Below are 27978 nucleotides of genomic sequence, written 5' to 3'. Positions count from 1 at the left end.
TAAGCTCCAACTTTTTTATTGTGAAATACAGAATTTCAGACAAAACATTCCATCAATTTTAGATATGGTCCATGTGCTGGATTTGCTCTGCTGAGCAGCTGCTTTGTTGTTAAAGTGCATTTCCCATGGTCATTACCAACTGTATCCCTGAGGAAAAAACACTGTTCAAACTGAATTCCAGAAGCCACCATTGCTGTGACACAGCTCAGCCCACAAGTAGAACAGAGACGTAAAGCATTCAAGCAACAACTCTTCAAAGTCAAGAGTTTCAAATCTACATTTTGCAGCTTAAGATATTTGAATTTCAATTTTTTTAAAAAAGGATTTTTTTGGCACATGGGTGATTGGGTTCTATTCTGAAATGGAATTTTAAGGCAAATACTTCTTATAAAATAATGTATTGAAATGGAGAAATGTCATTCCTGATCCAAAGATAGCTTTGCTAGAAATTTTGAAGCAGCCCTCATGAAAACTTCCCTTGATTTCATTACAGAATAGGAATGGAAAAATGTTGTTGATCTGAATGCTCAAGACGATAAAATGTGCATAAAATGTGTTCAAAAGCATAGATATTGTGCTAATAATTATTATTAACCAGTTTTTCTGAAATAATAAATATCTTGCATTTCCAGTCCTTGATTTTGCTGTAACATAACATTCCTGTCTGACAGGAGTTTTGCTGATTTCCTTGGGACCCAAAACACAGATTCCTCTTCCACAGTCCCATCAAACTCACAGTCCTGGCAATTAGGGCAGTCTATTTATGTCATTTGTGTCCATTATTTTGCTGCGATATCATGTGCTGCGTTGCAATTTTGTTTCATTGCATGAGGAAAGAAAAAAATAAAATAAAAATAACTTAGAACAAAAACTGAGAGAACTGGTTTTAACTTTTCTCCGTTGCATGAAGGCATCCAAATGTGTGAAAAAACAACTTCTTGGAGAAGCAGATCCTACACGAGTGTCACGTTCCTAATTTTCTTTGGGCTGATCAGATAATCCGTACGTCTTTGAGGTCGCACCTAGGGGAGAGCAAAAGCAGTTACAGAACTAAAAGAGATCCCAGAAAAGCAGTCCCACAAAGGGTCTCAGGAGGTTACCTGCCAACCCCTCACCTCTGAGCATTACAGCAAAATGAAATCCATCATCAGCAACCCACTCAAAATCCAAACACAAAGGAAAGCATGAGGAGCAGAACGGAACAAAAGCTTCACGTGCAACACGCTGCTGGCAGTTCTGGGAATTCATTATCTGATCTTATGCTGCCTGAGAACTTCTTGTGGCCTCTGCTGCCTGCGTGCTTTTAAGCAAAAGGTGTTTCTACTCTGGTTCTCCTAAAGGGAATACCTGTTAAGCTGTAAAAAATCTGGACATTTGTTTTCCAAATCCATTTGAAATCACAGCACACCAGCATTTCATGGGGCTGGAAGATCACCCTCAGCATCTCAGTGTTTATCCAAGCCAGGCTTTTTTTAAACTTCCCAAGACTGCCAGGATTCCACTACCACTGTCTGCAGCCTGTTCTCAACCTGGCCCCAGTGGGATCAGAGCAGGACAAATGCTCAGCAGAGCCTTGGAAAGCTTTTCCTCATCTGAAACAAGTGCAGGTGCATCTCCAGTCCTAATTACTTCTGTGCTTTTACAAAGTATCACTGGAGAGGAAAAAATTGCTCTCAAATGCATCCAAGTAACATGAACTTTGGATTTTTAAATGTAGTAGCAACATCTCCTCCCTGCAATTCCTCACCTGGTCTCAAGCCCTTGGAAATTAATGGAAATTCCACTGTTTTTCTCAGTGAAATGTTTTATCAAGGCAAATTTGGTTCTTTTAACTACTGACCAGTTTTCCTGAGGTTTGTTTCTGGAGCATTATTAATCATGCACAGTCTGTATTGCTCTGGTATTCTTCCAGTATTAAACATCTTCAATAATGCATTTGGTACATATACATTATTGAATAACACGTGGAGGCAAATGTTAGATAACAAATGTGGACAACATGTCTCTGGTATTTAATGAGCCCCAGCACCACTGTGGGATAAATTTAACTATCCTAGAAGCATTTCACAAGACAGCTGCCTTCTGTTTTAAACACAACTCTCTTTTTCCACCCTCCCATCCCTTCTTGTTGCTAGAACATGCTGCTGTTCTCTAAATTTACCCTTCTTTACTGTTTATTTTTGCAGAAAGGAGAGGTACTTTAGGAAGTAACAGCATTGCCTGGCTCTGCTCAAGGACCTTTTCCAAGCTCCCTCTCCTGCATTTAATTTCTTGCCCAAAGACATCAGTGGTGCTGAACAGAGAAGCTCTCTACTACCTCTCCCACCAAAATAACAAATTTTCAAATAGAATGGGGAAAAAAAAAGTCTGAAAAAATGCCAAAGGCCAAGTTTTATGTTTGTGGAAAGAAATATTCCCAGATACTGTGGTGTGTGCCACTGAGCCAGTAGCATAATGAGTAACCAGAAAGTTTGAGAGGGGGCCCAAGAACACCCTGTCTCGAAAACTCCCTGAAATAGGTCATGTTTTGAATACCATGTTTAGCAAAATACTGAAGTGAGAATATTTCAGAGAACTTGCTGCAGAAGAATATTCTATTCCACCAGATTTGCTAAAGGGAAAAAAAAAGATATTATTCAGAAAGTTCATCCAGCAGTGCTGTGGGAAGAGGCAGTTTTGGGGTGACTTGGAGGCAATGCTACAGGAGATTTAGGGAGAGGATCGTGTCCCTGTGCCCTGCTCAGGTGAGACCCCACCTGCAGAGCTGCCCCAGCCCTGGGACCAGCCCAGGGAGCAGCTGGAGCTGCTGGAGAGAGCCCAGAGGAGGCTCCAGGATGAGCAGAGGGATGGAGCAGCTCTGCTGGCAGGAAAGGCTGGCCCAGCTGCCATTGTTCAGCCTGGCCAGGAGAAGCTTTGGGCTGAGCTCAGGGTGGCCTTGCAGGGCCTGAAGGAGCCCCAGGAAAGCTGGAGAGAGACAATTGCCAAGGGCTGCAGGGCCAGGAGCCAGGGAATGGCTGCCAGTGGCAGAGGGCAGGGCTGGATCTTGGGATCTTGGGCAGGAATTGTTCCCTGGCAGGGTGGGCAGGGGCTGGGATGGAATTGCCAGAGCAGCTGGGGCTGTCCCTGGATCCCTGGCAGTGCCCAAGGCCAGGCTGGACATTGGGAGCACCTGGGACAGTGGGAGGTGGCCCTGCCATGGCAGGGGTGGCACTGGATGGGCTTTAAGGTCCCTTCTGACCCAAACCATTCTGAGATTCTCTGCTTTAGGTTTGTGTATGACTCTGAACAGCAGAGAGCTGGAAGATGAGCAGCAGCTGGATCCTGTGACAGCACTGGGGAAAAGGTAACCCCACCAAGCCTCTTTTTCTTTAAAAATCCCATCTCCAGGAATGATCCATCCCTGTCTGGCATGGCATTTCTCCTCACCACCAAAGCAGGAACTGAGCAGTTTTCTCCCAGGGTGGGGATGACATCCATGAGGGTTCACCCTTGCCCTGCTGCATCTCTCAAAGTTATTTGCTTTAGAGTTACTTCTATTTCATGCTTACTGTGCTCTGGTATCAATTAATGAATAATTTAATGAATTTCAATCAACTCACGCTGTGTGCTGGCCCGGTTTCTGGGAAGAGTTCTCTGAAGCAGCAGAGCCTTCCTGAGGTGCACTTCACTGCAATGAAGGCTGCTGGTCACTGACCTAAAACTCATCTTCTGAATGCAATGGAAGATCTCATACAACACACTACAAATAATAATGCAGAGGAGCAGGACCACAACAATTTAGGATCACTTCATATTTATACCCTGAGCTGCTGGAGCCCCTGCTTGGTTTAGATTTCAAACTTGTTTCCTCTTTAGATTAATCCAGTGCTCTACTAGTCCTGCCAGTCCTAGTCTGAGGAAAAATAGCTTCATAATTCATTACACCCTAGAGATTGAAGGGAAAAACCTCATCTCCAGTGGCTTGCTGCACAGCAAAACATCACAGGAGCGAGTTTCTGAGGTAGAACCCCCATCAGGAAGGAGGCACTGACATCAGCATTTCTTTTACACAGTTTTAAATCTCTTTGTACTGTCAGCTTGGCATCCAGTTAACCATGGATATCTGACAGTCACATGCTTCAAAGCCTGCCTGTTGATTTATCATCTGCCTTGGGTGCCTTTTCACAGGGATTACTATAAAAGGATTATAATACTGGGAAAAGCTTCACATAGTTTGTTGGTTTGGGAAAACAGATGCAGCACAGATCTTTTCATCTCTTCCAGCTCTTCAGCCAGACAAAAAGGGAGCTAGCAACACATGGATGAATCTGAAGGTAAACTGAGTGTGTATCAGCTGGTTTCAGGGTTGAATCCTTCCATGGTGTTTTGAATACTGATGATCTTCTGTCAATGAGAGAAGGATTTCTGCTCTTGCAAGCATGTTTCAGTCAGTTCTGCACCCCATGTGATATCAGTGATGTGAATGATGAGCACACATCTGGCCCTGGGAAACAGGAATCTGATCTCCCACCGATGTGGGAGATGGCAGCTCCTCAGACTGTGATAAAATGAAGTTGGTATTACCCAGCCAAAAAAAAATCAGATCTAACTGCATTAGAACAAACTGCTGACATTAGTGGGGTAGGAGTGCTCCCAAATGTGTCTGCACGCATCACACACTGGGCTAACAGAAACAGAACAAAAAATCAGGGGGGCACAGATTTCTGGTTCTGAAGGTTATTTCTCCCCCTGCCCTTAGTTTTCAATTTTGATTCTAAACTCACTTCATTTCCAGGAAAACATCCACCCCAGAAATTCTGGATACCCTCAAAATAACTCAGATACACTCTTACTTCAAGTAACAAACCAGTTCCATCCTGTCAACTGTTTGGACATTCAGTACATTTCCCGGCCCATCAATACAGCCTGGAAACTGCCCCTTGTTTCTTCATGGGTTAGTCCCACCCATATACCTTCACTCCTCCCTTTCTCCCACAGACATCTGGGGAAAAAACCTGTAAACTGCAACTGCCAATTCTCTATCTGTATTATCAATATTTATTCCTCTCTTAATTAAGATATGCTAACCAATGGATATCATAACATGACATATCTGCAGCCCATTTCATCAGCAGGGGGAAAATTGTTTGCTTTCATTGATTTATTTTTCTATTTATTGACCTTTTAATTCCTTTTTGATAGCTTAATTTTTCTTTCCAACAACCTTCAGAGTCGGAGCAGTTCTATACGGGGCAATAAATGGAGCTGCAATTCATCATTCATTTCCTTGTCGGTATAAAACCACAACCACAACTAAATAATATTTCCAGTTTATAGAGTGTCATTTGGAGTAGTTAAGTAAAAAAAAATAGATCCTTCCCCATTAAGGGAGCCATGACTCACTCTGGATTGGAAAGGAGGAATGAGGCTGTGGAAGCTTCCTGGAGCTGTGCTGAAGTCAGAGCAGGGATGAATCCGGCCCATTGGAAATGAGCATTCACACCCTCATATGGAATGGGCTCCTGGTTTATCACAGAGATGTTTATGGCATATTAAATGAGCTAATTATGAAGCTCATTTAGGAGGTTGTACAATCCTGAAAATTGCTCAGTCCTTGGAGCTCCTTCTGTATGAACTTGGAAAACAGAGTTCCTTGGAGGTGGCGCTCAGGACCGGGCAGAGCTGGCCCTGTGGCCCTTGTTCAGGCACAACTGTCTGTGGGGCTGCCCCAAAATCTGCAAAATCCCAGGCAGGGGATCCCCCTCACTGCTCTTGGCTTTTGGAAGGAACACTGTGGGTCAGGGAATGAGGAACTCTTCCCTCAGTGGGATGTTGGTCCCTAAAACCCACTCTAGCAGCTCAGCCCTGGTACTGGGAGCAAGGATCACACTCTCCCATCTCGGACAGGATGCAATTAAACACAAGCCTGCACCTCTGCTCTCAGTTTGACCTTTTCTCAGTTAATATCACCACAATGAAGACCTTCCAGCACCTCTGACTGATGCTTCTGGCCTCCTCTTCCAGTGGCTGGTAATTTTTCCCTCAGCTCAATAATTTGCTTCGTTACTCATCATTTTTTAAACGTCTCGCACACCTTTGATTTTCCTCCTTTGTTCTTTGCCAAACCTTTTGTTCAGGTTGTGAATTGATCAGTGCAATTTCTGGGCAGCATTTATCTTCTGTGGACATTTTGCGTTAGTTTCTGATTCAAAGAGTTTGAATGGCCAAAAGCTGAGCTCGATGTTTTTCTGTTGGCACCCCTTGTGACACACACCAGGGATTTCAGGTTTGTACCCAGCTGGATCTATGTGTAACAAAACCTGAGGAAGCAAAACCTGTGAAGTCTCCTTCAATCTCCCAAACTGTTTAAAATTGTAACTTTTTTACATATGGAAGGGAAGGGATCAAATTTGAAGCCATTACCCTCAGAGACACAGGAATAGATACGGTTTTACATCTTCAATCTGCAATTTTTCCATCAGTAGATGGACTTCCTGCTCCTCAGGGAGGCCTTGGATTTTCCTTCCTTCTTCATGACCTCTAAATAAGCACTGCAAGGACTTTTGCTCATTTTCCCTGATTATCCAGGGAGAGAGAAGTAATTTGTTGGAGTCCACCCCTTCCTGACCTCCTTCACTATGGAATGAATTCTCAGGATAACTTTTCCTTCCTCCTGTTTGTTTGGGGTTTTTTATCCCCTATTTCTCACTAAAAGGTGCTGGAGAACAAAGATGAAAAGTCTTTGGGAATGTTTCCAGTACTCAGGCAGGGAAAGCCAACTGAGAATCACAACTTTCTGCACTTAGAAGATGGCAGGAAGGCAGGTGGTTTCTGAACAAATTGATTCAGCACTAGCCAGCAAACAACCATGAGTTAACACCTGATTTCTCCTACTTGACAAGAAATATAATGAAAGAGCACTTCAATAGTTGTTAGGCAATATATTGGCATCAGTGGTGATTGAACTTTAGTGGAATATATCCAGGAACACCTTTTGAGAGAAAACCTGCATTATGCAGCTAACAGGGAAGGTTATGAATGTAAAAGGAAAATGCTTTTTGTCTGGGAAATTTTTTACTCTGTATTTACTGCAAGGAAATTAAATAATGGACTGCAAATCCACAATTTAGGGTAAACCTTCAGCAGCTTTTTATCAGCTCCTGCATACACAAGATGGGGCCATCACAATATACTGAGAAGCCCTGTTCAAACTGAGAAAGTTTGTCTTCATCAAGCCATTTTTAGATTGCTAAATATTCCTCTAACGTATGGGAAATAGTTATAAATAATTTTCACTTCTTGGTTCTCTCTTGGTGTTTTTCAAGAACGTGTGTGCAGCTATTGATGCAGGTAACAGAGTTTTTATATTGTCCAGGGACAACTGGTTTAAAATCATAAATATTTCAATTTTATGCTGTGTTCCCATGATGGATTCAAAGTTCCCCTGACCACTTGAACTCCTAGGCCATGTAACCCAGGATTTCATGTGGAGGCTGCACCTTCCATGTCTCAGACTGAATGAGGACAGTGAACCCAGTCTCTTTATGGTCCCCACTCAAACCATTATTGTTTCCACAGTGGATGGAGCTGCCTGAGAACACCCAAATTCGCTGCCTTTCAGATGTCACTAAATGCCCTAGTGCCACTGCAGTGCCCAACCAGTGCCCCTGAAGCATCAGTGAGCACCTGGGAAATGGCCCAAATGAATCCCAGAACCACCAAATCCCAGAGTCATCAAGGTTGGCAGAGACCTCCCAGATCATCCAGTCCCATCATCATCCCAACACCACCACCATCACCCCTAAACCATGTCCCCAGCTGCCACATCCAGATGCCTCCTGGAGTCAATATCCTTGCCCTGAAATGTGTCCAGGGTGCTCAGCACAACCTTTCCTGGTTGTCAGAGCAGACACCACATGTGTGGAAGCACAGCCAGTGCCCCATAATCCTGTTCACAAGCCTTCCAAACTCTGTCTGAAAGTGTTGCTGGGGGTTATAGATCCACACTGATGCCTCCACTGTTCTGTGCAGACTTTTCAGCTTTGCTTTAAAAGTATTTTGTTTGACAAGTAATTCATGTCAACCATCATAACTGCCAGGCACAAATGCATCAGTGTCATTGCTGTTATTTTTTACTGGTATTATGTGATCATTGTTTTAATTGTTGATTGAGTGCTTCCTAAATTTCATTGTGTGCCAAAATAAGTTGACACACTCTGCTATGATTTATGTGCAGTGTCATCCCCAAGACAGATTTCTGCATTGTACATGTTGAAGCAGCTCCTCAGAAATAAATGAGTTATCACTGTGTGAGGAGTGAACTCAGTACCACATCACTGCCACTTTCTCAAGAGAATATTGGCAAAAACCATCCCAGAGGTGCTAAATGGATTTTACAGAAATATGGCATAAATTAAGATTCACATTTCTCTTGTGCTGAAAGCTGAGGGAGAGCAGCACCAGCCTTCAGAACAAGGCCACTGAGAATGGAACCAGTGGAGGAATAAACACTGAGCTCTTCTTTTTACATTTTATCCACATGGAAAAGGGGCAAAGCTCTGGGGGCATTGGATGTTGAGTGTTTGCTTTCCCTCCCAGCTCTTACTGCTGAGATACCAAAGGTTTCAACATCAATGTAAAGTTCCTGATTGAAGCAACTTCTAGAATATTGGAAAACACAGTCAAGAAATGATCCAGAGAAAATACACATTTATTTACTCTCTCTACACTGGACTTTGTTTGCAAAGGAACCTCAAACCTCACCTTCACAGTGCCTCTATCTTATATCCACATCTCCTTCAAATCTGAAGGAAACCAGTCATGAATGTTGAAAGGACATTCCACTTACCCAATTACAGCTGTAATTGACTTCTAATTGTCTACCTCCCCCCAAAATCTATGTTTGGCTCTAGCACAATACAGCAAAAGGAAAAAAGGTCGAGATATTCAAGATATCAGCATTACCTTTGGCACAGAAGTGATTTGCAAATTGTCATCAGGGCTAGCAAACTTTGAAAACATTGAGGGAAGAGAGGCAAGTCCTGCAAAAAGAATATAAAAGATTACTGCTACTCAGTGTCCACCACGGCATGAATCACAATGGCTGAAGAGGATTTAATATTGTGAGAAAAACCCAAAACAAAGGCTGATTTTTTGGGCTAACACAGCCAGATTTTTGTATTGTGGGAGTTTGCAGGGGTAGCTTCTGTGAGGTGGCACCAGGAGCTGCCCCCGATGTCAGACAGAGGCAGTTCCAGGTGGCTCCAGCAGGGTCCTGCCTGAGCTGTGACATTGGTGGCACCTCGGCCACAAAAAAACCCAGCCCAGCAGGACCTGGGAAAGAGGAGTGAGAAAGTGTGAGGGAAAGAGTCCTGGAGACACCCAGGGCAGTGGAGAATGGAGATGGCCAGCCAAGGTCAACCCAGAACACAAACAAATATGAAAAAAGCCAGTCTAGGACTCTGAGGAATCAATTTGTCCAGATTAATTTAATTTTCCTTTTACTTTTTATAACTGCTGCATTTTATAATACTACATACTCTCAAAATCTTTCCCCTGTACTTATTTCTTCACCACTTATTTGTCAGACAGAAAAGGATGCCTGCCTGGATTATAGACTCTGCACAATAATTTTATGCCATTAAGCATTTGATTAAATGTTTTGAGAATAATGTGGTTATAAATGCAAGTGGAGGGTAACGATTTGGTGGAGATTTACATTTGCTTTTGAAGAGTCTTTGTGCTTAAAGACAAGAATTTATAATGCCTTAGTCATTTATCAGTAAAATAATTGTTCACTAACAGCCTTTATTCTTTTCTTCTTCTCTCTCTTTATTTTTTTTTTTATAGTAGTGGATTTTCTTTTGTTTTCACAGACCAACTGCAAAATATTGCCTAAATTGCTGCTTGTATGAAAACCCAGTCTTCCCACATCTGGCCCCAGAAGACAAATGGAAGAACAATGATATTTAAAAAAAAAAACTAAACCCAGGACTAAATCTAAATTAAATTGCAAAAAGCATGGATGTTCCCTCAATATTTTTGGAAGATCATCCCCTAAAAAATCAAAAATGTTCTAGAGAGGTCCATGAAAAGCACAAGCTCACTAAATACTGTGAAATCTCATAATTTTAATTGCTTGACCTGTTGTCCAAAAGGCCCGTGCTGAGAAGCAATTTAACAACCTGTGATTCACCAGCTTGGACTCACCTGGGCTTTGTTCTGTGTTCCACAGCTCCTCTGGAATGTATCCCAGATTTTCACTGCCATTCCTCTGCCTGTTTACCAAATCACCATCTTTTTTCTTCTCAGCTGAAACTTTTCTAGAAAACAAAAAGGTGCCATTTGAAGTTCTTTGTGGTGGGAGAACTCTTGGGTAGCAGACTAGAGAAAAAAAAGTAAATGTCTCACATCCCAGAAAATAGGTGTAAAACATATTCCAAGCAATTAGCCGGTACAAATCTTGTTCCATGGAAGTATTGCCCATGGAATTAATTCTGTTTGGAAAGTTTCCATCAGCTGCAATGTCAAAACCCATGAAATTAAGGCAACGTTCAAAAAGTGTGGACCCTGTGCCAGATCATAGGTTTTGTAGAAAATTAATTTTGATCTCTGATTCTGAATTGCAGGGTATTTAGGAGCCAAATAATGGAACACCAGCCAGGTCACCTATGACAGCTCATCATTTTGGTGCCCAGCTGCAAAGCCAAAGCGTGTCCTCTCACATCCCCACAGTCAGTGATTCATCTGTGCACTCTGAAGTTAATCTTTCACCCTGAAATTTACTTTACACGTGAGAGAAATTCCCTGTGTGTCTCTCTGTTAACCAGAGAGAAATTCCCTGGTTAAAGTCACACATCTCTGAATTTGCAGTACGGTGCCCTCACAGCTGCACAGGGAGAGAATGGTCATTTTTTACCCAGAATTCTGATGCTAGAAGAGATGCTACTATTGATCTGCTGCTACCATGGAACCCTCTCCAGGATAGTCCCAGGCCCACCTCTGCCCAGGTTTGAGGTGTGGCCAACACAAATTGACTATGGAAAACCAGGAATTTTTAGTGGGAAGGGGTGGTAGTGACGTTTGTGGAAAATGCTGCGTGTCCTTGTACAAAAGCTGTAGTGAGGGTCGGGCTCTGCTGCCAGGGAACAGGGACAGGAGGAGAGGGAACGGCCTCAGGCTGGGCCAGGGGAGGCTCAGGGTGGACAGCAGCAGGAATTTGCCCATGGAAAGGGAGCTCAGGCCTTGGCAGGGGCTGCCCAGGGAGCTTTGCAGTGCCCATCCCTGGAGGTGCCCAAGGAAGGGCTGGACGTGGCACTCAGGGCTCTGGGCTGGGGACAAGGTGGGCATCGGGCACAGCTGGGACTCCATGGGCTGGGAGGGATTTTCCAGCCTCAGGAATTCCACGATTCTGTAATTCTAATCCTTTTATATTTAGTAGGAATCACTTTGCAGGCCCACAGAGCTTCAGAGGGGTGTTACTAATGCACACACAAATCTGGTGAGTCAGCTGTCAGCTATGGGGCTTTTTTAGGAGATAAACAGGTTGGACACCACTTTGAGCCTTGCCATGGTTGCTAGAAGACAAAAGCAATTGTTTAGGGCTGCCACCCCCACATGTTACGTGACATTTTGCCGTCTCTTTTATCTGAGCCTTAGATCCCAACAAACTCAGTGGAGTTGCCAAATAAAAAGCAGCTACGTAAAAAAAAAAAAAAAATAAAGGTGTGGGAGGAATAGGAAGATAGCAAGTTAAAAATAAAGGTGGGAAATAAACCAGTGTATGATTGGTCTCACTACTGCTTTGCTACCACAGAAATGCAGCTTCCAAAATCTGGACAAGCATCATTGTTTTTACTGCAGGGAAGTTCCCCCCAAGGGAAAAAATACTGAACAAAAAAATCTACAAAATCTGATTGTTAATAATCCTTATGATTTCAGGGTCATTGTTTTTCAAACCTTGAAGAACTGTCAACACTGAATCTCCAAGTCCAAACTGAGCCTCAGAGCCCGAACTCATCCCAGTTTTCTTAACTTTAAAGTATAAGCAAAGCTTGTGAACACAGTGAGACAACTCATCTTTAAAGTTAAAGTTAATAGTAACTTCGTAGTACTGAGAGCTAAAAACATACTTCTGCCATGAAGGTAGAATTGTTTCTGCCCAGCCCAGATGCAAAAACACAGAGGGAAAGGGAAGTTCTGCCCTATTCTGGACCTGTTCAGGTTGTCTGAAAGCAGCACTGCAGATCCACAACAGCAAGGCAGGGGCTGGGAAGAACATGGACCTGACTATTCCAGACCCCGCTGCTGCGCAGACCCTTCCCTGCACGTTCAACTGGTTTTGCCTTAGTAGGGTTGATCCTTGTGGCAGTTTTTGCGATTCTGAACCAAGTCAGAACCCAAACAATCCCTGCTGATTTAGTCCTGCCCTATTTATATAGCTGCACTTGGCAAAATTATGAATTTAGCCCAACAAAGTAAGAAATCACATGGAAGTTTACACTTATGGTATGGCATAATAAGCATCATTACCTTGGGAGAAAAAAAGAGGGTATCTAATTTCCTTATTTTGTTTCCTATCAATAAAGTGGCTCTACAACTGGAAATCTGTCAACAGACCTCCACAAACTTTCCCCACAAGGGGCTGCTAATGAAACTGGGAATTACTGACTTGCCAGGCAACAGGGTGGAACATTCTGCAAACTCATTAAGGGATGGGGAGTTAAAAGCCCCACAGGCGTAGGCAGAGAATGAATTTACAATGCTGCCTAAATATAAATAATATTATGAATAACCCCACTGCCATGGCTGTCACAGCCACACGGGTGCTGATAAAAAGAGCGGTGAGCCACCACATATTGATTTCTAAAGTTTTTCAGCTCAGTGCAATAATGGACCAACAGCTTTGTACTGAAACACATCTGACCATCACTGAATGAGGTGCTGATACCCATCCACGGGGCAGCTTTATTAATCTTTTATAGCATTATAGAATAGCTTGGGTTGGAAGAAACCTTAAAGATCATCTCGTTCCAAGCCCCTGCCGTGGGCACGGACACTTTGCACTACCCCAGGCTGCTCCAATGAACACTCCCAAGGAGGGTCACTTCATCGCTGGACAACCTGTACCACTGCCTCGCCACCCTGAGAGACAAGAACTTCTTCTTAATATCTAATCTAAACCTGCCCTCTGAACCCCTTTTTCACCGGTTTTACCAGCCTTAAAGAGCCGGGCAGCCGCTGGAATTCGCCTGCCCCGCTGCGGGGCTCGCTGCCGGTCTGGCAGTGACATCCTGTGGCGGCGGAGGCAATCGCCCCGCGGGCTGTGCTCGCCAGCCATCCTCCCTGCCCTGCCTTCCCCGGGCCACCGGGGCCACAGCCGCCTCCGAGCCACCGCTTTGTCCTTCAGCTTTAGCACAGCGTCTGCTCGCGGTGTCACCCTGCGCTGCGCCAGCCAGCCAGGCGGCGCTTTGGGGTTTTGGTGGGGTTTTCACCGTGGTGGGATCCGAGTTCCCAATCTGCTTTCATCCCTAGGGTCAGTGCCCTTCCCTGGATGCTGTCCCCCGTCCCTCTGCTGTCCCCACAAGCTCACGCAGCCCGGCAGCAGCGGCAGTTCTGGGATGAGGGATGCCAGGACAAGGACACTTCTCCTCTTGCCACCCTGCAGCAGCCTCAGAGTCCAGCGAACACAAAAAGTTTTCCCACATCATCTGACTTACCTTATTTCATTTTGGTAGGTGGATCCTGAGAATGAAGAAAAAGAAAGAAAAAAGTGTTTTAAATGGAGGAAATTAAAGTTTAAAACTTCTGTAAGTTCTCTAAGAGCATACCCCATGCATCCAGCTACCACAGGAGCATCTCTCTCTGCAAAATCGGGCAGCCCTGTAGAGCAGCTTACATGGAAACTGGAATTAGGCACACAGCACTGAAACTATTCTTCAATAAAGAACCTTTAACTGTCTTTAAAAAAATTGTCTTTAAAAGTGAATGTACTCCCAAAAACCATGGCCCCTAGGAGTTAATGTGAAGGGATGACACTGATTAGAATAAATTTATGAGAGAAACATGGTGGTGAAATTAAGGAGGATCTTAACCAGGTCACACTTAAGAGCAGGATCTGCCTGCTCAGTCTTCTGCTTACAGGTCTTTGTGCAGCATCAGAGCTGACACAAGGATATTTTGTCAAATCAAAAACACTTTTTAATGTATAGAGCAGCTGTGAAGATCCACTCACCTCTCCTCTTTAGGCAGCAGCGCACAGCAACCACAATAACAACGACCAGGAGAACAATACCAAGAAATGAAAGCACAACTGCAAGTACAATAACCCACGTGCTCCTGCTGTCTTCACTGTAATCATTTTCTGTTAAATTAAATGGAGAAACATTGGGCTATCAGAGGCTCAAAACATCCTTTTCATCATATTTAGCTTTTCTGTGAGGTGCTATTAAGTGCTTGGTGAATATTTAACAAGGGGTCTGTGTTTTCCAAATGACAGACTCTGTATTTATGGATGGCACCCAAAAAATTTAAAATATTCCCGAATTCAGATCCTTTACTGCAGTTGTAACTTCTCCCACTGCTGCTTCTTTTCTGGAAAGTACAGGATTGCAACCTTCAAACTTAACTTTGTTTTCTAATTATGCTGGGCATCCCAGAGTTCTTTGGAGACATTTGGGGAGAGGTGTTAAGATTCAGTTTAGCTGTCCATACTGCAGCTATTGAGTGTCCTGCTTGGCTGCTCTTGTCAGTGGAGAGAAAATAAGTATTTTGGGTTACAATTAATTTGATCAAATGTGTACGTGTCCCTTTTAATAAGCTGAACTGCTTTGAAAAGAATGTCCATTTCTCCCCACAAACCACAGCAGGAGTCATAGGTGATTAGTACAGTTGGTGATCTCTAGCCTGGAAAAGTGATTTTCTAATCAATTCTCTCTTGGGATTTCTCTCAATGATTTCAACAAGTGTTTGATTTTGGGATGTGCTTGGTGGGACACCTGTTCCCCACTTAAAGAGCACCAAAGAGCAAAACCAGTGAAGAACACACAGCTACTGACCCATCTTCTCTACAGCATTCTCTCTTCTAACTTACTCCTTCATCTTCACTGTAATCTACAGGGTTAAATGAGGGGATTTAAGGATAATTCAATGTCTTGCTGAAATCGGTTGCTATGACCAAACAGGGCTCCCACATGCACAGAATTTTAAAAATATCTTGCATTTAGAATTACAGAATCATGGAATGATTTGTGTTGGAAGGGACCTCAAAGATCACTCAGCTCCACCCCCTGCCATGGGCAGGGACACCTTCCTGTTACAGACACATATTATATTGTTGGCTTTTCACAAATATTGGAATGAATGTTATATGTATAAGGTCAGAAAACTTTGTTGTATTAGTGTGGTTCCTTCTATTTCTGTTGTTGATGAAGCTTAGAAATGGTAGTACAATATACATATGTGCTGAGCTATGGCATGGTGCTGGAGCAGAAACTACTTTTGTTTGTATAACGCAAGGACTAGAGGAGATGGCTGGAGACCCCCCATTCTTAGATTATCTTGTCCAGATGAGGACAGGAGTAACCAGAGCTCTGGGGCAGGAATTTATTGCATTTCTGTTATCAGGGAATGTGAAACTCGGTGGAGCCAAGAAAATTGATTTATTGAGAAGGGGGCAAAAACTAAACAAAGAAACATCCAAAACTTAAGGAGAATGTTTGAATCATGTATGAGAATTTATGGATATGTAGGAGGGTTCTGTTTTTAAGGGACAATCCTTTGTTAGTAAGGTGTGCTCTCTTGGCTGAATGCAGAGACACCCGGGTGTATCTGTATACTTTATTTTTACCTCGTAATTGTCTTTCTATTAAACCTTTAAATTCTATTAAAAAAAAAAATGTGAACCTCGTTTTTCACATTCCACCATCCCAGGTCCATCCAAGCCCTGGCCTCGGACACTTCCAGGGATGGGGAACATTTCTCAGGCAGCTGGGTGTACAAGGGAGATGCCAGTTCTGCTTGTCACATCATCCTGCCCCTTGGTTTGACCAAATACTCCAGAAGCACCTCCAGTTTGGCTTCCCTTTAGAAAGCAGCCCCAAAACACTTTTGACAGCTGTTTAGAAACAATCTTCCAATCCAAATTACAGGTGTGAGACACATCCAGATTTGGCACAGTTCTGTCCCGTGGGCTTATGATTCTTTTCCTCATTTGAGGTTCCAATTAACAGCTCCATGGCCACACTGGCTGCCAGCCTCTGGGAAAGGTACCACAGGAATGAGGGTGGCTGGGAGCTGCTCAAGGTCAGGGCAATTCCCCTGGTGTGGGAACCAGGTTTACCTGTGGCAGGTAAACCCTTTCTATCTACAGATTTTCCTGGGTTTGTGTTTGGGGTTTGGAGGTTTCAGACTGAAAAGATACAGTACCAGAGCCTCCTACAAAGCTTGAACCTCTGCCAGGAATCTGCATTCTCCAAAGCTCAGATCATTATCATTAAGCAATTTGTTCCAGTCTTCTCTAATCCTAATGCTCAACCTGCATGTCTGGAATTTCTTCTAATAAGAAAAAAACAAGCACTCAGTAACCTGAAAATTAGCAGCAAATCCTGTAGGCTGCCATCAATTAATGATAAACTTATTCTTAATATTTTTATCTAGAAGTACTGCAACAGATAACTACATTTTAGTACGTTTTGTTCCATAGAGATGCCACAGGGATTTCAAGATGACTAAAATATGCATGACATCTATTTAGCTAGAGGGGAAAGCTTAACCCCAGTCAGAAGGGAAGAGCTAAACACAACACCTGCACTGGCCCACTCCTGCAGGCTGGCTGCCACACCAAGGTATTTGTCAGGGTCAGGTGAGATGCCAAGAGTTTCTGGAGCTGAAGCCAGAAGGACAGGGTACAACACAAACACTCCCAGTGCTTCAGCATTTTTGTGTCTCTGCAGCTTTGGAGGATGCAGAAAGAAAGGGGAGCTGGGTATGAACGAGCAGCTCCTTTTGAGTCCATTAAGAAATCCAAGCCAAGTTCCATGAAGTGTTTAATGTGGACAGAGCTGCTTCCTCATTCCACAGGGCCCATCCTCTGTGGCCATCCCGACCTCTGGCTCCTCCCAAAGTTGTCCAAATAGTGACTTTGACAAAGTGTCTGCAGAAAATGGGATTTTCCCAGGCAGGTGCTGGTGGCCAGTGAGCAATGAGAGACTGGAAAAACCTGCACATGGTTTCTGGGGCACTTTGGAGCTTTCTGGCTAAGTTCAAAAGCACAGGACATCCAGGCTCATGGGAGACTCTCTGTCCTCAACTTCTGCAGGTCAAAAGCCACAGGAATTCAAGATCAAAGCCAAAGACAGCTTGGACCCAGCTAAGGAACTCCACCATGGATCCCATTCCAAGTAACAGTTCTGTGAATGCATCCCCTGGGATAACTCTGTAGGAGTTCCCAAATGTCAGTCAAACACCACTGTAAGAAGAGTGAATGACATAAAAATGCATCACTTTGTATGGAAACACTGACCCAGAGGAGCAGGAAGGTGGGACATTCCCTCACCAGGGGCGGGTGGCTGGAGAGGGCTCAGATTTTCGGTTATTCTTATATTGCTTGAGAGGAACAAGGGGGAATTTGATTCCCCAAGCTTTAAAGTGAAGGGGAAAATTGATATTTTAGTAGTTTTGGAAGGATTTCTTACATGTTTGAAGCTGGTCGTGTTCTTCCCCAACAGCCAGCTAAGGATAAGCCCATACATGAAAACTGGGACAAGCTCTTAGATTTTGAGTGTGATGTATACATTATATGCCTTCCTGTGTTATAAATGCCATGCTTTTATTTCATTCTGATCATTTAAAGACTTCAGATTCTCTTATTCTGTCAAATTTTGAGTGCCTGCTGCTGCTGCACAATGGGATTTCCAAAGAGAAATGAATGATGGCCCTATACAATTGCTAATTATACACTAATAGTGTTTCATGACATCTGTTTTTCTCCTCTCCTGATTTGCAGTTAGTAGCTATGGAAACATCACAAATGAGTGGGCAGGGGAATTTATTAATTTCCTCAGGATAGACCTATTTTGCTTAGTCAGTAATTAAGATCGATTTGACTACAAAAGGCCATATTAGGGATGGGAAAATGACCTTTTCCAACTGCATTACCAAGGAAGCACTTCTGAGAAAGGCCTGCTAATAATGATTCATACTGAAAACAAAGGGCACATCTACTCAATCTTCTCAGTTGTTTATGTGTCAAAATGTCTGTACCAAACCCTCATCGATATCCTGCAAGGATGTTTTGTATGTGCCTTCTTCACCCATTGCAGAAAGAGCATCAGTTCATCAAGAGAAGCTGTCAGCATGATTAGAACCTTAGCAAAAATATTTAGAGTTATCAAAGGCCTTGCTAACTACTCTGGAGAGATTTGCACAACATCCAGGCTTGGATTAAAGCAACTTTGAATTGCCTTAAGTAAAAGCCAGTAAAAAGCAACCTAATGCACTGCCCAAAAAATTCCATATATGTTAGTACAGAACATATTCTGGGTTGTGTGCAGAAACTGGGAGGGGCATTGGATATTATGGAGAACAATTTCACATGAGGGTTTGGCTTTGTAAGAAATTAAGTTAATATGGCAGGCATGCTCTGGTCAAGGATATTTAAGATCCAAATTCCTTGGGTGTTTTCTTGGTCAAGGAGCAAAGGCTGGTTTTCCTAGCAGCAAATCCACAGGAGTCAGAGGCAGATATTTGTCAGAGGCTTTGTATTGCTCAGTCCTACCTTGGGCTTCATGGTTCATTAGATTGGTAAAAGCACATTTAACCCTACCTGTACATCATGCTGTGACTCCTGGCTTTGATTTCCACACCCCAGAGGATTTCATTTGCAAATAAAAAGACTTTTTAAAGCAAAACGAACCAGAACAAAACGCAGAGCTCTGAGTACAGGCGGTACAGTACGGGAAAAGCACAGCAAACATTCACTTACCCGTGGCAGAGTTGTCAAAAATAAGAGTTACAGTTGCATTCTGAGGGCTGGGGAGTGCTTCTATGTCAGCTAAACAAGTCAAAAGCTCCGTGTCCATCGGAGTCAGAGTTAGGGTGCTCAGGGCATTGTGGAGGCCGTGAGATCCTGGGCTTTGCTGGGTGACATAGCTCGACTTATCAATCAAAGAGTCATTTGTCATCCAGGTAATGTCTGGAGCCGGGGCCCATCCTAAGGCTTCGCAAACAATCTCAACTGTTTGGTTCTCTCTCACTGTTAAGGTGCTATTTTTGATGAGTAAAGATCCATTAACTGTGGGAGTGAAAAGATGTTTTTGTTCCTTCAGAATGTTTCGCTGCATTGCTTTCCTGCTGGTAGTTTTAAACCTTATCTCGCTACCCAGAAATAGCTATGCCTTGAGATATGAAGTGGAAAACAATTATTAATACAGATATACCATATGCATGATGGAAACATATGGTATTTCAACTACATGAGCCCATCACCCAGAATGTCTAAAGCACAAGTCTCAACTTTCAGTACCTTTCCAATAAAAAACAGGAAATTTCACTTTTTAGCCATCTTGACACATATCCAGCTGGAGGACAACATAACAAAACAACAATGTTTGTCTGTAAGTTTTAAATATGCTCAGGTCATAGAAGAAAAGGTTTGCAGAGAGGTGATGAGATGTCATCAGTGCACCGAGCCCCTCCTTGACAAATGGATAGTGCCTGGTGGTGAGATCCTGCTCTCCTGGCTGCAGGCTGATAAGGAATAAGAGATGGAAAAGGAAAAACAGGGGCAGTTTTAACCTTTGTTACTGGCACTCTGCATGTGACTCTAAAACCCACTGGGACAGTAAAATTAGGATGAGGAAGGCAGGAGGGAAAAGATGGTAAATGAGAGCACACACTCCTTCCCAGGGATAACTTGAGCAATTCCTCAGAGGATTCCCTGAAGCGCAGCACAATAAAACAGCTTTTTGCTGGTGGCTATACACACCTTGCACGGAGAGAAAGGCGAAATTGTTCTCGCTGGGTTGCTGGATGCTGCACTCAATCCTGCCAGAGTCACTCAGCTGGGTGTTGAGGATGATCAGCTCCGAGGTAAACTCATCCCCAGTGGTGTAGTTGTGGGAGGTGAAGCGCTCTGTGGTTTCCACAGAGCCCTGGGAGCTGATGACAGTGAGGACAGGACTGCCCTGGGAGAGCCAGATGAGCACTTTCCATCCTGCAGACACCGTGCAGTTGAAGCGGGCCTCTGAGCCAGCCAGGACTGTGGCATTCTCAGGGCCTTTTGTGATGGAGTAACAAAAGCCCAGACCTGTGAGGGAACCAAAATGAGTCCATAAATACATATAAAACACCAAAAGAGATGGTTGGATAGTGTAAAACATCTTAACCAGTTCATAGAGGGAGGTGTGCAATCTAATCTTTCAGATCCTGTACAGATTAAGTAGTTTACTTTTAAAATGCCTTTTAAAATTATTTCATCTTTCCTTCTCACACCCCAAAATCACCTGTTTCTCTCTCTCTGATCACTAGATCACTGAACAAAAATCACAGAAAAAAATCCACTTTTAAATATGAAAACACATGAGTTGCCTAGACTTCAAATCATTAAAGGAGTTTGTAACCAGTCCCTTTTCCATATCTGGGATTACCACTAATTTTTGCAGCCCTATCATTTATCCTTCAGCGCTCCTTCCCCTATTCCTCAATCATCCATCACATACATTGTGATGTATTTCTTCTAAAGCCTTCCTCAGGCTTTCTGTTAAGCAGAGCTGCTGCAACTCATCAGTTTTTAACTCCTTGAAAGGTAGTGTGAGTTTTGGCAAATATTTTTCGGAGCTGAAAGCTCCTAACAAAGTCACTTTGTTTTCCTTTCCTCCTCATAGACACAGGGCCTCCCATTCCCAACTCCAGCAAGTGCACAGGGCCTCACACAGGAATATTTTGAGTCTGAGTATGGACATTTCACTCCCTGCAGACCCAACAATCCTGCCAGGGGGATCTGCCTCACCAGGGGGACATTCCTGCTGAGGGAGCACCAGGACTGCCAGTGGAGCCCCAACGGTTCCAGCTCTGCATGAAGACAGCAATTAGACGCTGCGGTCCATGGCAGACTAATTAAAACACAAATTTGTGTGAGAATAAACAAATTTGTGCCCACAAATTTGGCCTGAGAATAAGTGTTCAATTATGTTCCAGGAGAAAAAAAGATGAATGATGAAATGGTCATCACTGCCTTGCTAATAGTATTCAGGACAATGGAGTAATTTTTAAGGGTTTTGTTCACATCAGGTTTTTTAGGTAGTTTATTCATTAATGGATTAGCTATAAATTATTGGAAAAAAACCCCACATTTTTCTTCCAGTCAGCAGTTGATGTGAGAGAAGGACACGCTGTATTTTTCACACAACAGGAGTGTTTTGTGGTTGTATAAACGCAACCAGAGCCCAACCTCAGTGATGACATTGCAACCAGTGCCTCAGTGACCTGCACCCAGGATGCAGAGTCTGGAATCTCACTGCTCCATTGTCCAGACCCTTCTGCAGCTCCCAGCCCACACTGAACCACTGTATATCCAACCAGGTTGGTGCCAGGAATTGTTCTTTAATATAAATAGCTCCTCTCTTTCCTCCTACCCGCTGCAAGCATTTACAGATTTCTTTGTTTTGCAGGATTGTGCAGACCTCGCTCTCCCTGGTTCTGTGTATGGCTGACTCTCAGTCCTCTCATGTTTACAAAAACCTTCACAAAAATTTTCCACCTCCCTGGGTTATGTTACCTCTGCCATGCACCTCAGTCTGCAAAGTATGTCTGTATGAGACAACAAAACGTTAAATGAAAAGCAAACTTTACCTACTCTGATAATTAATAAAGCCAGATAAGATTAAGTAAATCATATTTCTGTTCAAATTAAAATTTACCTGCTCTGCCCCTATTAAAGCAAACTGTTCTCTGTGCACTTGGAATTTATTTCCATGCCTGTGCAAACACTTGACTTTTTCAAGGAGATGTGGTATGCCAGGACTCTGAATAAATGATGCAACTTTCAGGACAATGCTTGCTGTTAATTAATCTTTGAAATGTATCCCTGAACAGGAATAATCAGTGATCATTTGCTCTAAAAATAATTGGCTATGTTGTTTTTGCTTTCTTCAGACATTCAGGGCAGTATAGGCAGGTAGGTATGAGTTAGTCATTTATCTATGACAATTATTTTTTATCAGTCCATAAGTAAGGTAGAATCTACATCTTCTTTTACCAACCAAGTGTGCTGGAGCAATAAATGGTCTTTCCCTGATTGCTGCCCATAGGGAACAGATCCCTGAGCCCTGCACGGGGATCCTTTGGGAGGCAGAAGGACTGAGGAGTGGGACATAACCTCTCCTCCATTTAGATCCCAGCCCCAGCACAACCAATAGAAGAGTTTCATCAGCTTTCTCTTCCTGTTACCTGAATGGTTTTGGTGATTTTTACCTTTGCCTCTTTATCTTCTTGCTTTTATTGTTTGTTCTGCACATGGAGTCCTGAACCAACAGCATGTTCCATTGTCCAGCCCGTGCACAAACACTGATAAAGTCACCTGTGTGAGGTCACAGAGGACATTCATGGCACAAATGAGATCTAAACCCAGCTACCAATGCCTTACGCCAGTGCTGGGAGTCCTTTTACTGGACCTTGCCTAATGCACTGGGAAGAAAAATGTTAGTGCTGCTTTCATTTGCATCCTGCTTCGAAAATACCTTGCAGATGGTTGCTTTTAAACAAATTAAGGCCTCGAGCTAGATTTTCATTGCATTTTACAGGAATTACATGTTCAGCTCTTAGCAGCTGTTTTAACATCTGCTTCCCCACACACCAGCAGGGAGACATCCCACCCAGGCAAACACCATCCCTGCAGCAGGGAAGTGTTGGGCTGGCTCCATGATCACCCCTTGGCTTTTGAAACACAGAGCTGAGTGAGAACACCTTCTCTAAGGCACATCAATAAATGTTTACAGAGCAGTCACCAGGGGTGAAAATTTGCTTAAGTGCTTCTGGTGTCCCAGCTGCTCGCAGAGCACAAACCAATTCCAATATGAGCTGGTGTTCTCCCTCCTCTGCCACACAAATCCACTGCCACACCACTGCAAGTTGTGAAGAAATGAAGATGCAGCTTGTGCAGGATGATGCCTGCACTGAGGGAACCTCATTTGCCAAAGAACCGCCCGCACCCTTCATCAACAATGTTTTTTCTTCCACACTTGAATAAACTCCAAAGGACCACTCTTCCACACCAGAGTTTTCAACAACAAGACCTTTGAGATGTGGCTACCTTCTCTTCCTTGCCTCCTGTCCTCTGCTGGCTCTGTCTTTGCTCTTTTGTAAGTGACCTATTTGGATGCAGTGCAGGGAAGGACAGGATGGGCTTATCCTTTTGCCATAATGATTCATCCTTTTTTTTTCAGCCTCATTATCGTATTTCAAAATAATCTCCCCCTCTATGCCCATGTTGCCCTTCCACAAACACTGCTTTTCATCCTTCAGTTTTTGCATCTAATATCTGTCTTCCTCCCTTCCCTCTCTGCTCTTTCTTCTTGAATTTCTACATCTTTTTCCTTCCAGTCTCTTTGAAATTCCTTTTACTCTTCGCTCTTTCTTCAGTCTCCTGCTCACCCCACCTTGCCTTCTACTTTCCCCTCCTCACCACTGGCTCACTGCTCCAGTCACAGATCTGCTATGAACTGTTAAATACATAACAATAAATAGATAGAAAAATAAATAAACAGCTCAAGTTTGTTTCAAAACCCAACAGCCTTGCAGCTGAGCTTTTGAAAACCAAAGTAGGTTAGAGCTTGTCAAAGCCTGAAGCGAGGGACTGGCTTGTTCGCTTATGTTAACAAGAATTTTTAAATGCTTACAGGATGTTTCTGTCAAGTAATACCAGACTCCTGATGCTCAGCAACACTTATTTCCTCCCACCTGCACACAAACCTCTCCACAGCCCCCAGGCGTGTCTTCCTCTCTCCTCTCACTCGCTGTTTGACAGCAGTACCCAAAAAGAAGAGATGCAGGGGCTTCCTGAGCCAAAAAAATTGCTTCTGCACTGATGGATCTACCATTTATGATATTTGTTTATAGGTTTTTTCAGCTTATTCATAATTTGATATCCCACACACCCAGTGACCATGAGCTTTACTATTTAATTACATGCTCTGGGAAAAGAAAAGGCTTTGGTTAGCCTTAAATCTTCTGATACTTTTAGTCATTGCCACGAATTCTTTTTGTTATGAGAAACTGCAAATAATCATTTCACCATTCACTTCCATATAATTAATGATTTTAACATGTTTTTACTATTTATTCTTTTTCACAAGCAGGAGAATATCCCAGTCTAATGAAGCCCTCTCATCCTTCCCTCCAAGCCGAGACAAGCTGAAATTTGGACACCCCATCCCTGGAAGTGTTCAGGGCTGGATGGAACATTGAGGAACCTGGCCTAGTGAAAGGTGTCCCTGCCCACGGCAGGGAAGTTGGAACTGGAAGATTTTTAAAGTCCTTTCCAACCCAAACCCTCCTATGATTCTTTGATTCCCTACCTTTGAACAGCTCTGTCACACTTTGTAGCTTTCTCAAACCAAACCTGTTCTGTTTGTAATGGAAGGGTTAACAAAACAGCAAATATCCAAAATGAAACCTTTCTGTGGATTTACATCATGCCAGGTTTCATTTTATCCGCCTTGCTGAAGACATTAAATGGTGAAATTTTCTCTCTCTTTCAGCAATTTACTGTCTTTCCAAGACATCTATTCTTTTCCCCACTAGACATTGCATTTAAGGGATGCTTTGCACTGAATGCTTTCTCTGCCTTTATTACTTACTCATCTGGCAGCATGACATTTTCTGGCAAATCTTCCTAGTCTCTTTCTGGATTTGGCTGCCCTAAGTAATTCTGCACTGCTTGCAAAGTCTGCCACCTCACAGTTCCCTCCTCTTCACCAGGTTGTTTAAGAGCTTCTTGAATGCCACACATCCCTGTGCAGCTCCACTGCTCAGGAAACTCAGTGTTCATTCCTGCATTGTGCTTCCTTTCACTATTAATCCATGAAAACACCTTTCCCCTCATCCCACTGCAGCTTGTTCCTGTCAGAGCCCATTAAAACTCCAGCTAGACTATAATTTAAAAAAATAATCAGCCTTGTCTCCATTACCCAGCTAGTCACTTAATATTCACTTTTCCTCTAAAGCTTTGCCACCAAGACGCTTTTAATCTGAATTGACTTTGAGACTCAGGCATGTGAATTGGTGGTAAACCAGCTACGAGACAATTTGCATTTACTTCTGGAAGTAAAAACCAGCTGCTGATATTGATACTGCACCCTCAAAAGCAGTCCCAAATAGGAGGAAGAGAAACAAGGAAAGGGAGAAACTGGAATGGAAAGAGGATGGCTTCCCCACCCCACACACTGCTCAGTCCTTCACACTACAGCACTCTTTTAATCACCAGATCACTCAGGCTTCAAATGCAAACATCCCCCTTCCAAACAGTTCAAATAATCCCTCTCTGTGACTGGCTGCTCAGTCTGAACTCATCAGCAAAGGCCATTTCCAGCACATTAAGTTGAGCTCCCTTTTTTGTCCATGGTGGCTCATCTCACGGGTTATGAACGTGTCCTACCTGGCAGCGCAGCAGTCAGGATGAGGGGGAGTAAAATGGATTTCTGGAAGCTCTCCATTGGAGCATTCTCTCCTGGTCCGTGAGGCAGGAAGCCACCACTGGTCACTGCATACTTGAGAAGAAGCTGAAGGACGGAATTTATCATGAATTCATATATAAATCATTATTTATTTATTATCAGTGGGAATGAGCCGCTGCTTTGGGTCCTGTGACAAGGGTGACTTTGTGTGACCTGTATCACCAACAAGGGGAAAAGACTAAGTGAGGGAGGGTTTGGAAGCAGAGCAGAATCTTTCCTCAAATAACTGTTTCAAAAGACACAGAGGAACGCTTTTCAGCAGAGAAACCTCCTCCTGCAGATCTCACACTCCTCAGTCCCTCCTGGCTGTCACAACACCCCTGCTTCAGCACTGACAGGGCCAGGGCAGCTCCAGCTGCATCACTGAAGTTACACCTGAGCAACTGGGGAAAAAATAATTCGCTGAGCTGCAGCACTTGTGAGGATGAGAAACATCAAATCTCCTCCCAGCTCTGCAGACTGAGCCCTCAGAAAGGCTGATAGTGCAAAAAGGTCCCCAGAGTTATTCCTCAGAACATGAGAGTGTCTCCTATACCCCACAACGAACCAGCAGCAGCTTTCCACTGCGATCAGAAATAATACACAGAGCCTGGGTGTGAGACACCACCTTGCTTCTGTATTTTCTGCTTTTTCAGTGTTTGTGATTCACTTGTGAGATATTATCCTCCTCCCCCTCAAAATATGTGGGAGAGGCTTTGACTGTGCTTGGTTTACAAATTCCTCATCTGGGCCACTGAAGCTTGCCTTTGTGAAAGGGACCTGGGCCAGAGGATGTATTTTTGTGGCCAGACCAAATTTCTTGTCAGGAGAGTGTTTCTGACTCCAGGGGTGCTCTTTGCGGCAGCACTTTGCAGTGCATAAAAATGGAGTGTCACCACAGAGACACCCTGGGTTTCTTGCTCAGCTGCAGCACAGGAGGTACCAGAGCTTCGTTCCCTGACTGTAATCTGGCAGGCTCAGCTGGCGTTTTCATCCACATTTTCCCGTTTTTCAAGCTTTCAGTTTACCTTGGGAACCCGCAGGACAGCCCTGTCAACTTATCAACATTTTAAACCAAACCTGTGGGCTGATTTCTTCACCTGCTAGTGAAACTAGTGAACCTGCTAGCCCAAACCACAAAAGCTGGTTTGGCTTTTCCTAGTGCATTTTGAAAGGTTTTGGGTTTTTTACCTCCACATTTTATGTGCTGAGGAGTCCCCAGCAGGCAGGTGGGGAGGGAGGGTCACTGTGCACAGCCTGGAGGGATTTCTCCTTGCTCTGTCACAGCTCTCACACACAAGCCAGTCAGGGCTACAGGAGCTGGTATCATCTGCCACACCAAGCAAAACAGCCCGAGTAAAGCACCAGGAAACAAATCCAAAACACGGGGCTGGGTCCTTTTCCAGGAAGCTGTGACACAAGCAGGATTTCCAGCCAGAACAGCAGCCTTCACACCCCCGCTGACAAATCCAGCTGAACCAAAGCAGTCCGAGCTGGGCAAAGTTTTACACAGTGAAGAATAAAGTGGTGAGAATTTTATGCCAAATCCAGGAAAAAAAATCAGTAAACAGCTCGGGGCGAAGTAGAGCAAGACAGGAAATGGAGGGATCTATAATATTTTGTTTTACTTTGTTTGGAAATGGACTTTTAAAGGGCTGGGAAAGATCAGCCGATCCCCAGATGAAACAGGATATTTTGGCTGATGATGAATTAAATGCCTGGGTTTATTTTGGGCTGCTTTTCCCCTCCTCTGCCATGGGGTGACTCGGTGCTGATCTGAGCCTGCTCCCTCCCTCATCCACGACACAGGCAGGGCATAACAACAATAATATCGCCCATGGGGAATGGCAGCTGGACCCGGAGAGGGGCTTTGGGCACCCCACGAGGGACACCGACCTCAAATTCCAGGAAGCAGAATAGGAGACAGAGCCCCAAAACACTCCTGCCACCCCAGGGCAGGCTCCCTGCGGAGGCAGGAGCAGGGAAAAGCGCTAAATTACCTTTCAGCCCCTGGCTCCGTGTGCTGGGAAGCAAATCAAGGCCGCGGGGGGGTTTACCTGGGTCACATCCCCGGTGCTGTCTGCCACCGCTTTCCCTCTGAGGACAAGTCCGGCTCACGCTGCCCTCACAGGAGGCTGGAGGCGATCCAAGCGAGGATCTGAATCCGACCGTGCCAAGGAAGCGCCCCTCAGGTGTCGGGGACACTGTCGCTGAGGGCAGGGACGCTGTTCCGAGCCGCTCCTCGGCCGCAGGCCGTGCCTGGCACTGCCCCGTGACACGCAGGGATGGC

General features: G+C 44.0%; 1 protein-coding gene across 1 annotated transcript; it reads right to left on the bottom strand.

Moving 5' to 3' along the window:
• On the bottom strand, positions 1-27978 carry IGSF5 (immunoglobulin superfamily member 5). Its single transcript, XM_005526548.3, has 9 exons — positions 27746-27978; positions 25631-25754; positions 19964-20284; positions 18962-19270; positions 14213-14341; positions 13698-13722; positions 10189-10301; positions 8944-9020; positions 1-1022 (listed from the first exon to the last, which is right to left on the bottom strand). Exons 2-9 carry the CDS (start codon positions 25686-25688, stop codon positions 954-956), a joined length of 1101 nt encoding a protein of 366 aa, XP_005526605.2. The 5' UTR covers positions 25689-25754; positions 27746-27978; the 3' UTR covers positions 1-953.

Source organism: Pseudopodoces humilis, chromosome 2 (genome assembly GCF_049639895.1).
Source record: "Pseudopodoces humilis isolate 2021_Gansu_Grassland_sample_001 chromosome 2, ASM4963989v1, whole genome shotgun sequence".
Lineage (NCBI taxonomy): Eukaryota > Metazoa > Chordata > Aves > Passeriformes > Paridae > Pseudopodoces > Pseudopodoces humilis.
Note: the sequence above shows the minus strand (reverse complement) of the source record. Positions and strands in the feature narration are given on the sequence as shown.

Coding starts and splice junctions, on each gene's coding strand:
- IGSF5 (XM_005526548.3), bottom strand. CDS start 25,688: ATGGAGAGCTTCCAGAAATCCATTTTACTCCCCCTCATCCTGACTGCT. Junction 13,723..14,212: donor CTGCTGCCTAAAGAGGAGAG/GTGAGTGGATCT, acceptor CTTCATTCTCAG/GATCCACCTACCAAAATGAA. Junction 1,023..8,943: donor AAATCACTTCTGTGCCAAAG/GTAATGCTGATA, acceptor GCTCTCCCCTAG/GTGCGACCTCAAAGACGTAC.